The sequence below is a fragment of the Enoplosus armatus genome, chromosome 7 (assembly GCF_043641665.1).
Source record: "Enoplosus armatus isolate fEnoArm2 chromosome 7, fEnoArm2.hap1, whole genome shotgun sequence".
Lineage (NCBI taxonomy): Eukaryota > Metazoa > Chordata > Actinopteri > Centrarchiformes > Enoplosidae > Enoplosus > Enoplosus armatus.
The window spans coordinates 19,050,340-19,066,247 of NC_092186.1; the positions used below are offsets into that span (position 1 = coordinate 19,050,340).

Sequence of the window (15,908 nt, forward strand, 5' to 3'; positions counted from 1 at the left end):
TCATTCCCCGTCCAAGTCCAGCTTATCCAGAGTTTCCTGGCGGCGGAGACACACACAGCTTAGTCAAGCTTATGGTGAGCAGTATGCACACCATAAGCCTTTAACCTGATGGGAGCAGGTCAGGTTGTGTTTATCTGGGAAGCTGCCGGAGTGCAACTCATACTGGTTGTTTGAGGCCAGTTCAATATTTATATTTGTAAGTTAAAACATAACAATATCATACAATATCTGCATAGTAATTAAATAATTAAGGATTCCTTGACTTTTGTTATTTACAGTTTAAAAAATAAACATATCAAAAACACAACAGCGAATTTAACAGTACATTTTTAATGGTTATCTGGAACACAGTTGGTGTATCTCCTGAAGTTTCACCCCTCCTCCTCTCCTATCAAAAGCTATCCTTGAGGAGACAAAGGCAAGAAATGTGGTGAAAGGAACAAAGCAAAAGTAGGGTTCAGTTAGGACTGTTTATTATTCAAAAATGAAACCCCCACGATGCAGCAATGCATCATAACGTTTGTGGCCTGAGCCTGCAACAAGCCTCTGAGCCTCTTGCTATTTAAGCACTGCTCACACATTAACATGGATCTGCTGGTGTTACAGGTACAGGAAACTTGAAACTGGGAATGTGCAGCTAGATGGCAATTGTAGTGGTGGTCTTGCCATCTATTATCTACAGTATACCCGCTTATCCTGTGCAGACAGAGATGTGGAGTCCATGCCAGCTCACATTGGGCAAGAGGGCAAGGCATTTGCCAGTCTATGACAGAGCCAACATCTAGAGACAGAGAACCATTCACACTCACATTCACATCTACGGGCAACTTCTGGGTGAGTCTCAAGTTAACCCAACCTGCACATCTTTGGACTGTGGATGGAAACCCACGCAGACACTGGGAGAAAATGACACACAGCTACACTTTAGTGCAAAATACCCCAAATTCTGAGAAAATAGGAAATACTTAAACTTCATCAACATTATTTCCTTTGGTTTGGGTGTTGGCTTTTAAACGCATGTTTTGTCATGAAAATATGTCCAAATATGAACACTGCTCTTTCCTGGGCCTCTCCTTTGATGTGTGATTGACAGGTCATTAGTCTAATTAGCTCATTCGACTTGCCAATTTCTGTGTACTGTTCCACTATTGAAGGATAAAACTGTCCAGTTGGTTGTTTTTCACTTTTTCAAGTAATGAAGAAAGAGGATAACTGTGCGCAGCGAAGATTTTAGCTGGAATCAAAACAAACTGAACTGGTAAACCAAATTTAGTGCAGGAGGCAGGTTAATGGATCTGTTGTTGGGGTTTTGTGGAGCTCTGGTGAGTTTTTCCAAATTAATTGTGAGGTAGAGGTGACATAACATTTGTAACACATATTCTATTGTTATAGCTGTAGCTTTGGGTGGACATGTAACACTGAACAGTTTGTTGGCATCATTAAAGGCAGACTGAGGAGGATTTGTTGCTTGCGGTTTGTAAACCCAACATTCAAAGTAGGCCCCTCCTCCCCGGCTCATCGCTTCCTCTTGGATGCGTGCTTACGATCTGGCACCTGGTCACTGCGTTTTTTATAGAGTCCCGCCCTCACACCCTACGCGCTGTTATTGGCTGGGGGACACACACACCCACTGCCCAAAGGTTGACGCCCAGAAACGTCCCGAACACAGCAAAATAAGAAAATGCAGGCAGAGGGCAGCGTCCCTGCAGATACAGACACCGCCACACTCTTCTAGTGGGTCATAAGTGATGATTATTTTTGTATGAGTGTATACATTGTTTGTGTCCATTTTCCTCTGAGCTTCAAACTATAGCAATAACACGAACAGAATAATGTTCTTGTGAATGTGCTGTGTTCCTTGTGACTATGTTGTTAGTTTGATTTATTGATGTTCCTCAATTGTTCTTTCTGTGGAAACAAATTTCCTCTAACAGAGGACAATAAATTATCCACCCAAATTCACACAGACTAAAATATAGAGCTTATTTTGTAATTTATGAGGTGGTTAAATTGATTTTGTACAGCTGTCACGTACAGGAAGCTGGTCTCATTCCTCAAACGTATTCAACCATCAGCGTTCAGCACAAACAAACTTTCCATTTGGTTGGACGTGGTGAAGCAGCTCTGTGGTATTTCATGTTTATAATGATGTTTGTAACAGTTTGATTCCTTTGTTTCCTTTACACTGTATGAACTATGATTCAGCATCGCCATAACAACCATAGCCACATGGATTTGTCTTTGTTTGGGGCCTCAAGGTCGTTCATTATTTCTGTGGTATTCTCGATTTAATTTGCATCTACTAAAATACCTCCGCCATCATGGCATCTGGATTACAGTGATAAACTTCATGATGAACAATGGTGATGAATCCCACACATGCGTATTTCCCAATCCACACTCCTTTCCAGTGTGTGGCAGTATGCACCATAACGTTGTTTGCCAACTGCCATAAAAATGAAGACATGTTTGTTGATTTTGGCTGAACAAGCAGAAAAAGGTAAAAAGAGAAAATACAATGTGCGACCACTTGACGAGAATGGGACCAGGGGCGGGGAATACAGTACACTGGTGAAAGAGATGTGAAGTATCCACGGAAGCATCACCCGGACGCCTTGGAGAAGATGACAACATTTACAAGTGTGGGATGTATTGCCATAGAATTTGCTACACACATTCAAGCCCCCCTCAGTCTAAATTGCAATGATTTTGGAGACACCGGACTTCTCATCTAGCATCACCAAAACTCAGTTCAGCTTGAAAAAATGTGGTTGAGGTTTAATTTATTGATTTCAGCTGTATCCTCCTGATCTAACTAATGACTGAATCGCACCCACTTCAAACTGGTAAGAAGAGAACACAAAAACACAAACAGAAATCTATCCAGTGAACCAAAACTGATCCAACTGTGTTCATATGGGACCCCGTCACTCACAGAAAGATGCTGATTGAGAAAATATGTTTTCAGGGCCTTTAAAAGGCACTTTAAGAAGTCTTCGTCCCTCATAGTTAAATGTGCCTGTCGTGTTTTTCCCGTGCAAGAGTTTGCCACATCATGAACACAGCCTCCAAAATAACCATGAAGTGGAAAATCAACACCTCGTTATATATATATATATATATCTCAAGTATACACATGTGCAGCTGAATGAATGGTATCTCCTCTCTGAAGGTGAATGAAGGGGTCTGTGTCAGCTTTTGTGTGTGTGTGTGTGTGTGTGTGTGTGTGTGTGTGTGTGTGTGTGTGTGTGTGTGTGTGTGTGTGTGTGTGTGTGTGTGTGTGTGTGTGTGTGTGTGTGTGTGTGCGCGCGCACACAAACTTTGCTTGCCTTGACGAGACATATGTGTGGACCCATGGGTGGCTCCTGGATGATGAGCGGGTCCTGGGACTCTTTGAGGGAGAAGCTCTGCTCAGTGAGAGACCTGGACGGCTTAAACTCTTCTCTCCACCACCACAGCAACACTCCCACCAGCAGCACACTGAGAAACACTGGGGAACGAACACAGACACACACAATCACTTTCTGGAGACTCTGCAGACATGACGCATGTAAGAAGATGACGTCGACTTTCTTTCACTCCCCTCACCTCAACACATAAATAATCTGTACATAATAATAATAATAATAATTATACACTTTATTTGTAGAGTGCTTCTCTAGATACTCAAAGACTCTTTCCATGATAAACTAAGTAAGTAAATATATAAGTAGCTCGAAATCAAGGAAGTAATGATACACTAAAAAACATGCTTGTCTGTGGACAGGCTTGTAAAAATATATAATGTTTTATTTAGCAGACTGTTAAATTTGGCAACATGTCAGTATTGCCTCTCTTCTTTTTAGCCTTTAGTAGTCAGTATAAACACATGCTTGTATTCTTAATAACTCTGAATGTGGAAAAAAATTGCTCAAAAGCTCATGACCAGTGTGAATGCACAATGACAGATGCTGACTGTCGACTGCATGTTTATGACTCAGCAGGGAGTGACCATGTTGACGTCACATTTATATCCTCTATCTCACAGTACAAACAGTTAGGTTACATCAGACTTATGTGGAGAAGCAGCTGGGAAACTGTAACTAAAAGCAATCTGAGGGATAAAATTACATGTTTACAGTCTCTTATAGTCACATATTTGATTTAGAGTCATTTTTACAGCTAAACTATGACCATTTTATTTTATTGGCAGCCGTGTATTGACCAGCGCTGTATGGCAGGAAAGAGGCTATTTTTAACAGCAGCGTGCTCCGGTGCCAATACTTAAGAAAGATAAGCACAGGAGCTTTTTCAGCCATGTGGTGAGGATTTCTTTTGACAAAATGTGTTTATCTTACAGATAAGAGAGAGGATTCCAGCAAATGCAGGATCAGATAAAGTTGATGCAGGAACTGATCGAGAAATGGCAGGAATTTCTTGAGATTTGTTTTGTCCCATTTCTGGAGGACTGCAGCTGAACTCCGGACTCTCAGAGAGCAGGTCGACAACGCACTCGTGCCGGCACACCGTCCTGGTATGTCCGCACACAGATGGCCCTGAGAACCAGGCGAATGTACAGAGTAATCAATGACTGAAAGGTCAAAGGCCAGAAGCACCAACACAGTGTCCCCTGACCTTCTGACAAAAACAAAACGTTTGGCAAAATCACCATACAGTCTGAGACATACAGTGTATGTTTAATTTATCTGACTGGGCATACCGTTTGGTTGAAGGACAGACTGAATGATAACCACACCACCTGGTGAGGTGGCGTTTGACAGCAGTACTTGGAGGTTGCTGCCGTTATGTTTGTTGGCTCGGCAGATGGAGCGCGTCACTTCTTCACTCCAATAAACAAAACCCTGAAACAGAATGGACGGACTTAGCAGAACTGGTATTTCACTGCAAAAAAAAAATCGGTTGAGTTAAAGGTGCCCCGTTACTGGTAACCAGTTATGTTTATATTCAGTATTTCTAAACAAAATGCACTGTGTCTATCCCTGAGGCCTAATAAACATGTTGAATCCATTTCCTTCCCTTATAAAAGATTTGCAAAACCGATTTTTGTGTTTACCATCACATTTTTTTACGTGGCGGCCTAGCTAGCAGCAGATTTTTCCAGCCATTTGTCTGCCCATTTGAAATGGTTCATCTGTTCGGCTTCTTCCTTTTGTGTTTTATGACTTGCATGTACCACGCAAATGTGTTGTTATTTCTTAACAATGTCTTTTGGGTAGATATTTGCACAGGAGTCCAGATTTAAGAGGCCATTAGCAACAGAAATGTAGCAACTTTTAGACACGACTGAGCGAGAAGGGATCAGAAAAGGCTAAAGAAAGGGCGCTTATTTAAGGGTTAATAACAACCTGATAACAGTTTTCAAGAAGTTAAATATAAAAGGAAACGCGTACAGCCCATTTCTCCCTTTGTTCTACAGTCATGTTATTACATTGTATATATACTGGGGTTTTAGAGTACTCATACTACTGCAGCACATGAAAGGGAAAGTAAGTACTTAAAATCTGTTCTGTATCTAGTGGGACATGAGATTGTCAGTGGTGTAAAGCTTCCTCTTATGGTTGTTGAGGTCTTTGCTTTGTTGCTTCTATTCAACAGTATTCAACACCCCAACCCCACCCCAGCGAATGAGTAGCTAAAGCCTGTCCCAAGATGCATTGCGTGAAAGGCACGGGTAATACAATAAAAAGTCTCTATTCCATCATAGGGTTGTTTTACCTCAAACACAGCCAGTCCGAAGGGCCGGTCCAGATAACCGTTAGACTCTACCACCGTTTTACGTTGACGGCCCTCTAGATTTACTCTGGAGATGCTTCTCATTCCCTGGTCAACCCAGTACAGCAGCTGGCGAGGCATATCTTTAAAAAAAACCAACACGCCTTTAACAGCAACACTGGGGGTCTTCTGGACGTATTCAGCTGAACTGTGGTGGTACTCAGGCCTCTGATTTAAGCTGGACGTGCATACATACAGACAGACAGACACACACACATAGTTCCTGTGCAAAAGGGAAATATCCAAAACTCACTGTACAATTATCTCAAACATTTCAGAACATACCCAGAGAGAGAGCGACAGGGTGGCGTATTAAGGAAGTGACCAGAGCCATCCTGTCCCGACCGTCCAAGCTAGCCCTCTCAATCTTTGAGGAGCCGCCATACTGAGCCCAGAAGAGCAGCCTGAGAAAACAGAAGCAGCTGATGAAAAATGCAGCTGAGCTTTGGGATAAGATTCTTGCTTAATCCTGATTTTAAACGTTTCACCAAGTTGGCAAACAAATAGTGCTTCAACTAAAGAAAAAAACTGACAAATAAAAAGAATAAGCTAAAACCCAAACTAACCTAAACACATGTGGTAGGACATAAATGTATTTGAGTTGAGAACAAAAAGGCTGGTAATGTTTGAATCAAAACAAAGCAGCTCTCTCAGTCTTAATACTGACCAGACACTTCAAACAGCTCTTTCTTGTGAAGCCATCTTCTGTTAATGTACTGTATGTTATTGGTATGTACTATATTTCCACTCCCTGTGTAAATACATGGTTAAAAGAGTCCTGTGTTTAACCAGCTCTTACAGTACGTGGTGTTGTATTAGCTCCTAAAAACCTTTGAAGACCATGACGCAACAATATGTCATTACAGCTTCCTGCTGATATGAGTACACTAAACCTCCTTGATGATGCTAACTATTAATTTAAGTGAAGAGCAAAGGCCTGGGCACTCCTACCCTTGGAGAGGATCCACAGCCACTGCAGAAGGTTTGTCCAGCCCTGTGATAAGCGGACTTTGAGCCGAACCGTCCAGCAGGCCAACATTAACAGAACTGCTCTCCATACTAGTCCAGTAGAGGAGCTGGTGGATCCAGTCCACGGCCAAGCCCGACACTGAACCTTGAACTTTCAGCAGCAACACCGAATCCTGCGGCTTTCCATCCAAGGAGACCCTGACAAACATCCAGGGGTGAAAGGAACAGAAAAAAATACAACAATAAAACAAACGGTGTTTATTCAAAGTTCTGTTCTACTAAATCCTGACTATGACAATGCATAGCTACTTCCTGCAATGGGTTTATTCATCTCTTCCCAAGTAAACTCAGAAAACTTGATAGCCATCTGCAATCCTCTGACTCCTCCCCCAGCGTGACCATGAGGCTGACATTTTTGGTTTTGAATGAAATGTGTCCATGACTGTTGGAGACTATTGGCACAAAAATGGTGCAGATATTCACGTCCCCCTCAGGATGAATTGCAATAACTTCCTTGATGCTCTGACTGTTCGTCTAGCACCTCCATCAGGTCAAAAGGCCTGCTGAGCATTTAGTTAGCATTTAGCTCTAAGTACAGACTCACAGAGCCGCTAGCGTTACATTATGAGTGTTCAATAGTCCTAAAAGACATGGGTGTGTGAATCCCTGCTCTCTTTTTGTATGTTTTTAGTCAAGAGTGATGTCTGTCAAAATTGTCTGTTGATTCATGTTATGTTGCAAAATGCACTGCATTTCCCAAAAGCAGCAGACTGACATTCTCACGTCCTCTACGACTTTCACTTTAAGTTAAACTTAAATCTATTAATCCTCAGAGGTAGATTTTGTCTGCAGATGTCACGACAATGATGTTTCACATACATAACACCACACAGAGAACAAAAAAATTAGCAGCCACATATAAAGGGTTCAATAAAGCACAAAGAACCACGATTTTCTGTTTCTTTGTCTGTAAGCGCTCTTCAAAACCATTAGAAGATCAAACAGACGCCTTGTCTGAAGGCCCTCCATGCGTTAGTAGCATAGACCAGGAAATAATAGAGGGAGAAGTGAAATGTTAACAATTAATTGAATCTACCTATTTACCCTATTCTTTGTTTGTTGTCAAATGAAATTTAAGACGACAGGAAATTCACTACTTAGCACTTCCCGGCTTAACCTTTCTAAAGAAAAGAGCATAAACAAAGCAATGCAGTTGCCCAACGGGATTATGTGCAGGAACTGAAACAAAAGAACAGTTTGGCAAACATACTGAGCATACAGATGAACAGGGAAGAAATTAAGCTGCAGGAGCGGTTAGAGTATGTATGTAAACTGACCACAGACAAACTACAAACTTTTTACAGCCATTGTCTGTTTATGCAAGCGGTCAATGATACTCAGAAGACAGATTTTAGGTGAAGAATCACTTTAAAAGTCTGAATTTATAGGAGCCAGTTGAGGTGGTTCGGGCATCTGCTCATAACAGTGTCAAAAGAGAGCCAGTTAAAGCTGTGGCTCATTAATAATCCATTAATTAGGATATTAGTGTTATGTCTTGATAAGTCCTCTGTTTTTCCTACATATACATTTAGTATGGATTGTAACCAAGTGTTGTACATTATTATTGGTGGATGTGTACTGTACTATTTTGTGCATATTTTTCATGTTGTATATATGAATTTTATAAGATATCTTTTTAGGGTGCCTTTTTAACATCTGGCATCTTTTTTTTCGGTTAAATAAACAGTTTTGGGATGCCCGAGGGGGAGCTCGACAAAGGTAGGGAAAAAGATGTCTGGGTTATCTTGCTTATCCTGCTGCCACAGAGACCCAGATAAGTGGTGGAAAATGGATGGATGGCGTTATTCATTTCTTTACATTCGGATCACAGATGCCTTTAACAGGAGTTACAACGGTCACATCCCTTAAGCATTGCTTTGGCTTTGACATGTAATATAGAGCAGTGTGTGGTGGTTGCCACTCTATTACCTATATACAGAGCCTCGTCCTTGCCGGGCCCAGTACAGCGTTCGGTTAGAGGTTAAGGCTGCCACTGGTCCTGGTCCTGGAAAATGTGGAGTCCGTTCCCTGTACTCAGTGCCGGTGATGCTTATCCATCGCATTCCTTTAGAAGAGGTGAAAACCAGCTGAGCCTCATTCCCTGGAAGGACATACACACACACACACACACACGTTGTTCTTGTTTCATTCATCATAAGTGTGAACAATTTCAAGTTCGTGTTTTGGCATCTCAACTCAGGTATCATTCAGTATAAGCACCATATCAAAAATCCAACCCGACCGCAATTCTTCCCGAATACAATTGAAAGGACGTCACACAATAGCAGATCACAATAGAAATAATACACTCCTGAGGACTGTAGAGACTTGTTCAATAAGTACGTCTCCAAAGAACTGATAGATGTTAGCTAATATGTATGCGCAGCCACACTCACCTTTACAACATAATGAGTCAAAGTTTATTAAGGTGGAACCAACTTGCGCCTTACACAATTCCTGACCGAGCATACAAACCTGCCACATGCCACTGATAACGAATAAATATGATGTGCAAACATGTATTCTAGAGAGCTCTTATGCAAATACCATGACTGCATGTATTTCTAGTAGGGCTAGCACCACAGGGAAACCAACCCTTCACCATGTGCTCTATTTATCGACGGACATTAAGGACGCATGCAGTGAAAATGGTTTCATTGAGTGTCAATTTAAAGCAATTTAAGACAAAATCTCAGAATCGCTGTGCTGCTCACACTGCAAGACATTTTATGCCTTATCGTCATTTTTTGTTGGCGTTTGTCCTGTTGTGCCCTCACTGGACTGTATTTTCATTTCCCATTTCCGACTCATCTCTAAGGTGCACCAACTACAAGTGCATCTAGTTTTTGGTTACAATGGAATCAAATATCTTTGACAACTGTGGTCGCGTCTGAGACAGCTCACAACACGATCAAGATGCATCTCAGAACTGCTCAAACTAAACGACACGTCATTCTGTGCTGATTCCCGTCATGCCATAGCACTAGTTTGCAAGGTTTCATCAGCATATTATAGTGGAGGCACGCTGTCAGGCTCGCCTCGACTAACGTGAGAAGAAACTATTACACTTTTATGAAGTATAATATCAAGCTTCAGGGAAAACAAGCCGAGGAGCTCCTTCACAAAGCAAAGGCCACACATTTAATGAGTGAAGCCATAGTCATCTAGTAACTGAGTTCATAATGAGACATGATGTGTCAGGATCTGTCTGATTTAGCCAAGTAGGTTACACACAGCTCAATCAGTCACAGTCAGGAGGGGATAAGAAAAAACTCTCAGTTGCTTTGTCGGTTTGACAGCAGGCTGAAGTTAGTTTGTTAATCAGCAGCTGGACATGTTTTATGCATTATGAATTTGAAGTTAGCTTTCATGTCGTCAGTGGCTGGTTTCTCACCTTTGGCCTTGCACTCTCTGGTTGTGGGATTCATCTGGTAGCCCTCCTGGCAGTCGCAGGCGAGGCTACCATTCATGTGAACACACAGCTGATCACACACATCGCGTTCCAGGCACATGTCGACCTCTAGATGAAAGAACAGATACTTGAAAAGGAGTTTCGAGGACACAGCAATAGGAATATGTTAAAAATAGCTTACATGGCAGTCCCCTTCCTATTACTTAATAGCGGACATGGTTCACAGAGGTGAATTAAAGGGAATATGCTGCAAGTTTTATTATATTTCTCCCCAATAACAAACTATCCCTTTAAAAACTGACCCTACAATCATCCGTCAGATATATTAAGGTCATTTTGTGTGATGGGTCAGGACAAATCTTTACAACTGGTGATGAAAGACTAAATCAAGCAGCTGTTAGCAGGTATCATGCTGCTCTATCAGGCTGCCACTCACCCTCACACTGGCTGTCCCCGACCAGCCTCATGTTGTTGGGGCAGTCACAGTGGAAACCAATCGGCCGGTCCACACACAGATGAGAGCAGCCTCCTTTGTTGACCTGACACTCGTCTCGTCGTCGATCTGCAAAAAAACAAACATTACATCATCAGTGGTTTCATACAAGGAAGTATGCTGCTATTTGCTAGCATGATAAATGTGAGGCTGTTTTTTGAATCGTGTCCACGTTCCATAATGTGTGAGAATACTTTGTGAAAGAAATCTGTTTTGTCGTCATTGGGCCCATAAATGTTGGCTAATGTTATTTTCACATTCCTGATATGTCCATTGACGAAGCGACCATCTGGGTCTACAAACGGATTTTGGTTTTGGTAATGAACCTTTTTTGTATTCATTAGTATAGAAACAAGTCTTATTTTAGAATTATATGATGCATGAAATGTGCTGTATATATTTAGTTCCTAGTTTTAGATGTCCTGATGTTGTGGGATGCGTTTCTTGCAGAAAGCAAAAGCTGGGGTTCATTCAAGTAGGACAATTAAAGACTTTGGTCCGTGCTTTGCTGGTGAGCCAGAACCCCAAATGTTCCAACTCATAAACTTGAGTTCATTTTTAGGGTTATTTATGTTTAAAATCTTAGTTTCACAATTGCGCAGCAAGAGTTGCCTGCACAGTCCTCTGCGATGGACATAATGGAAATAATACTCTGATACACTTTCTTCCATTCGGATGACAAAAAACAGCATCCAAACAAACATACTGAATACATTTGTCTGAAAATGTTGCGTTTAACCACAAGCAAATGAATAGTTTGTGTGTTGTTCGTTTGTTAAATGATTTGTGGGTGGATACTTTTTCACACACTGCCTGCGTTTGTTTTGATGTCAGGGAATTAGGCTAATTAGGCCACAAATTAGGCTAATGCAGGATGACATTCAAACCAGTTGGCACAATAAAAAGGGACAATACGCAATACTTTGATTTGCCTCACAGCGCTAAATTACTACAGAGTACAGACTGTTAACAAACATGGTGTACAGTTACTTATAAGAGTGAAAAACAAAGCTGTATTAAACTACACTTAAGGGCAACTAATGATGATTTTGATTAGCGATTAATCTGCTAATTATTATGGAAACCAAGGTGACACCTTCAAATGTCTTGTTTTGTCCAACCAAGAGTACAAAACCTAAACATATTCAGTTTACAATTATGTATAACAGAGAAAAACAGCAATCATCGCCTTGGAGAAGCTGCAACAAGACAGTTTTAAGCATTAAGAATGCTGTGCTACCTTATCACTATTAAAAAAAACACAAAGGAACCTGAGGGTCTGGGTATCTAGATGCAGGAAGACTTTCTGTAAAGCCACCAATGCAGTATAGAGCAGTTTTATACTGCCCTCTGCTGGCTGATTAGTTATATGTGGGCAATCTTGTTCCAAAACCATAGGCATTATTTTGCTGCTGTAATAGCCTTCACACGTTTTTGGAACCTGGCTGCAGGGATTTGCTCCCATTTAGCAACAGCGGCATTGAAGACGTCAGTATGCTTCAACAGAAGTGAAGCCGCGTCACTCACCACAGTCGTGCTCGTCGCTTCCATCAGAGCAGTCTGGTGAGCGGTCACACCTCCAGGTCTGGAGGATGCACTGGCCGTCTCCACACTGAAACTCAGACGCTGTACATGTGTGAGAAGTCTGCGGGCGTGGCCCAGACAAGCCACACAACTCCTGAGACTCGTCCCGCCCGTCTTTGCAGTCAGTTCGCCCATCACACAGCTTGTCCCTGGGCAGACAGGTGTCAGATGGCCCGCAGGAGAAGAAGCCAGTGGTGGTGCAGTTCTGACACGATGCCTCATCACTCCCGTCGCCACAGTTGTCCACACCATCGCAATGGAAATGCAGAGATATGCACCGTCTGCTGCGGCAGGCAAATTCATCTTTCTTACACCAAAGGTGGCCTGTGAAGAGTGAACGTCAGTTACAAGTTACAGCAATAATTAAGTTTGTACAGCCCTAAAAAGTCTCAAAGGCTTCACTACAAATATAACCTGAATGGCTTCGATAAGAGTGTGTTCACAGTATAGTTCGTGACATATCAGCTTTTTGCAGACCACTAACTTTAGCAGAAACATTAATGTTTCCCACATCTTAGGATAACTTCATTCTATCAGTCTGATTTCCGTTGAGTGTTTCAGTGTGTAATAAATCTCCAAATGTAGTTTCAGAACAATTCAAGACGGCAACAAAAAATAAACAATTAACAAATGATACAAGAAAAAGAAAGAAACAAAATTCTGTTGGGTGGGGGAGAATCTATGTGGGCAAGCTACGCTAATAAAGTATGTACTTGTGAACACAATACAAGTTCAGATCAGAACCAGCTGTCTAATGGGTCCATCAAATGAATTCATAAGAAATCCTGCTCTAGATCACATCCACCCTGAGCTGGGCTTAACGAGTGACATCAATAAAATCCTCTTTCACGGTATATGCAATGTCATATCATAATATTTATATATATTGTGATATCATAAGCTTTCAAGAAAATCAACTGAGAAACTGTTATGGCTAAAATAACTAGACAGGAATGTATGTTTTACGACTATAACAAATCACCACCTGACAAATGAAGGTAATTCATCATCATTGTGATGAAGCAGTCCTGCTCATTGTTTTGCAACATTGCAAAAATTATGTAATACACCAAGAATTACTGAAGCAATAACTACCACAGCATAATGATATGGCAAAAACTCTTATGGTTGATAAATGTCTCACGGTACATATCATCATATTTCCCACCGCTAGCTTCATTTTCATCAGCTCTCTGTCTCCATCAGGGGGATATACCTGCATACAGAAAAGTAAAATATGACTTCTGGCACATCTCTTCTTAATAACTCTTTGAGCTCTTCTTTCAATTAGTCTAACCTGGCCTCCACTGTCTCCCAGTAAAACCACAGTCTGCTACTGCTGGGTCCTGCACTTCTGAGTGGAGGAAAGAAAATCTTCTACATTTTCCTGACTGACATTCAAACCAGCGACTTTCAAGTCTCACGTCCCTAACCTTTAAGCAACACTGCCAATATTCATGCCTGCTGGCATTACTCACATCAACAACATTTGTGTTTAATGCCTGCAATCACATCAGATCCCTTTTAAATACAGCTCAACACCAAATCCCTCTGGAATTCAATATTCAAGTCTCTAATGACTTCAACAGGATTATAAGAAATTATAAGTCAGAAATCTGCTATGGTATTTTCCCTACACAGCACAAGAAAATTAGACGATTTCTGAGCAGCACAGACATCTAAAAAGTATAAGTAGATCAATATACTGTATGCCCAGAATCGTAGAATTAAGATAAAAATGAGAATATACTGTACATCAAGATTTGTTAAGTTTGAAATCAAGGTTTTGTGAGGACGTTTATGGTATAATAGACCAGCAGGTCAAAACACAGCTCTGCTTTAAAGTCGGTTATAATCAGCTAAGACTCCATTGCACAATACTGTATGTTGAAAAGGACAACAAGAGTAGGTAAAAGGGCACACGCAGTCAAACAATAATTACACACGGTGACACCATTTGTGTTGGTGAAGCCACTGATAGAGCAGAAACTGAGAAAATTATTTATTTATTTATTTTATTATTCTCCTGTTTAATGTTTTATTTAACATATTTTTCTGTTTTATTTTACTTCTTAAATCCTATTTTTCCAGTCTTTTCATACTGCCTTGCGTGTCTTTAATCTCGTCTGAATGCTTTTTATGTAAAGCAATCTTTGCCTTGTTGTTGAAATGTGCAAAGTAAATAAACTTGCCTTTCCTTGCCTCAAATGAATTGATTATTTCCCTAAACTGTCAAGAAATGCCAGTGTTGTGTTTATTATTTGGTTTATAAAGCCAAACACCTGTGTGCCTGTGTGAGGATGGTTTGGGATGGGATCACGTTGTCGACATTGTACTCACCACAGCGGTGTTCATCTGATCCGTCCTCACAGTCTGTGTGTCCGTCACACACATTCAGTCTCGGGATGCACGAGCCATCACTGCACCTGAACTCCAGCTGCTCGTGGCAGACGGGCAGAGAGTGACCTGCAGCACCTGAAGCACATGGAAACAGTTTACTCAATAACTATTGACTAGTTACGTTATCAGGCATCACAAAGCACAACACAATAATTACCTAGTAGGCAACAGGAAAAGTCTCAAAAATCATGACAACTTAAAAGTTATGTTGTTTTATTTTGTAAACTACTTGATAAGCCTATAAAGCAAGAATGAAACTATACCATAAACATTTTCTCTGCAGTTTTGTGCTTTTCACTGGTGTCCCATCACATTTAATATAGTAAAAACACCAAAACTGCATTATAATGAATTTAATTTCTCTCAAATCAAAGTGTTAAGGCGTAAGACACAGAATGATTTGAAAAAAAAAGTGATTTTATTAGTTTCTCTTGGAGCTAATGATCAAACTAGGACTCATTGGGCAGACAGAGCGACACTGACACAGCATTTGCAGTTTCACTTACAAATGGCTGACATTCTTATTTCATATTTAATTTAAGTATGCAAGTATTATGTATATATTAAATACCCCTTTCCAAAAATGTGTTCAAGTTAAAAACACTTGCCTATACAAATACGTAACAATGCACTGCAACGAGGGGTTCAGCTTTCTATTGACATGGCGTTATATTTCAGTCCAAATATGAAAAGGATCTGGTGCTGGATTTAGACTTTATCAGCTTCCTGTAACGTTATACATTTGTCTAGCAAAACTAAAACTATGAAAACATTACAAGTCAAAGATGGAGTTCACTGTAGTCTGCATTGTAAACAGACTTCATTCAAACTGACAGGTCTGCTCGACTGTAAACTCCCTCCGTTTCATTATAATTAACGCTTAAAAACAAGCAGCTCTTTAACTTCACACACACAGGCACCAGTTATTCCTGCACCTTACCCCAAATATGAGAGCAGGTTAGAGGGGCGAGCAGAAGAAATAAGCCTCCAAGGTGTCCCATGCTCGATGTCCTCCACAGTTGCATCACACGCGGCGCAGAAATATGACGCAAGAGTTGGTTCATTCAAACTGCAGGTTTGTGAATGAAAAGTTGTTACCGTGACGACCGATACCAGGTTTACTTTTCAACGCCATTATAGTTTCTAAATTAAACTAATATCGCCTCTGCTGTTCACTTATTGTATTGAGTTATTTGCTCATTTGACGTGCTACATTTT

The 15,908-nt window shown here is 40.9% G+C and overlaps 1 protein-coding gene across 1 annotated transcript; it reads right to left on the reverse strand.

The window, feature by feature from the left end:
• LOC139287241 (low-density lipoprotein receptor-related protein 8-like) lies at positions 1-15,691 on the reverse strand. Its single transcript, XM_070908199.1, has 13 exons — positions 15,631-15,691; positions 14,631-14,765; positions 12,234-12,614; positions 10,650-10,775; positions 10,196-10,321; positions 8,731-8,902; positions 6,724-6,939; positions 6,058-6,176; positions 5,716-5,855; positions 4,700-4,841; positions 4,338-4,535; positions 3,330-3,490; positions 1-36 (listed from the first exon to the last, which is right to left on the reverse strand). Exons 1-13 carry the CDS (start codon positions 15,689-15,691, stop codon positions 1-3), a joined length of 2,013 nt encoding a protein of 670 aa, XP_070764300.1.
• Between the last annotated feature and the right edge of the window lie 217 nt (positions 15,692-15,908).

What these genes read in the sequence shown, in the direction of transcription:
- LOC139287241 (XM_070908199.1), bottom strand. Translation starts at nt 15,691, where the DNA reads ATGGGACACCTTGGAGGCTTATTTCTTCTGCTCGCCCCTCTAACCTGC. An exon ending in CGGGGACAGCCAGTGTGAGG is followed by an intron (nt 10,322 to 10,649) that starts GTGAGTGGCAGC and finishes TCTTTCATCTAG; the next exon opens with AGGTCGACATGTGCCTGGAA. An exon ending in GGACGAGGCTCTGTATATAG is followed by an intron (nt 6,940 to 8,730) that starts GTAATAGAGTGG and finishes GATGTTTGTCAG; the next exon opens with GGTCTCCTTGGATGGAAAGC.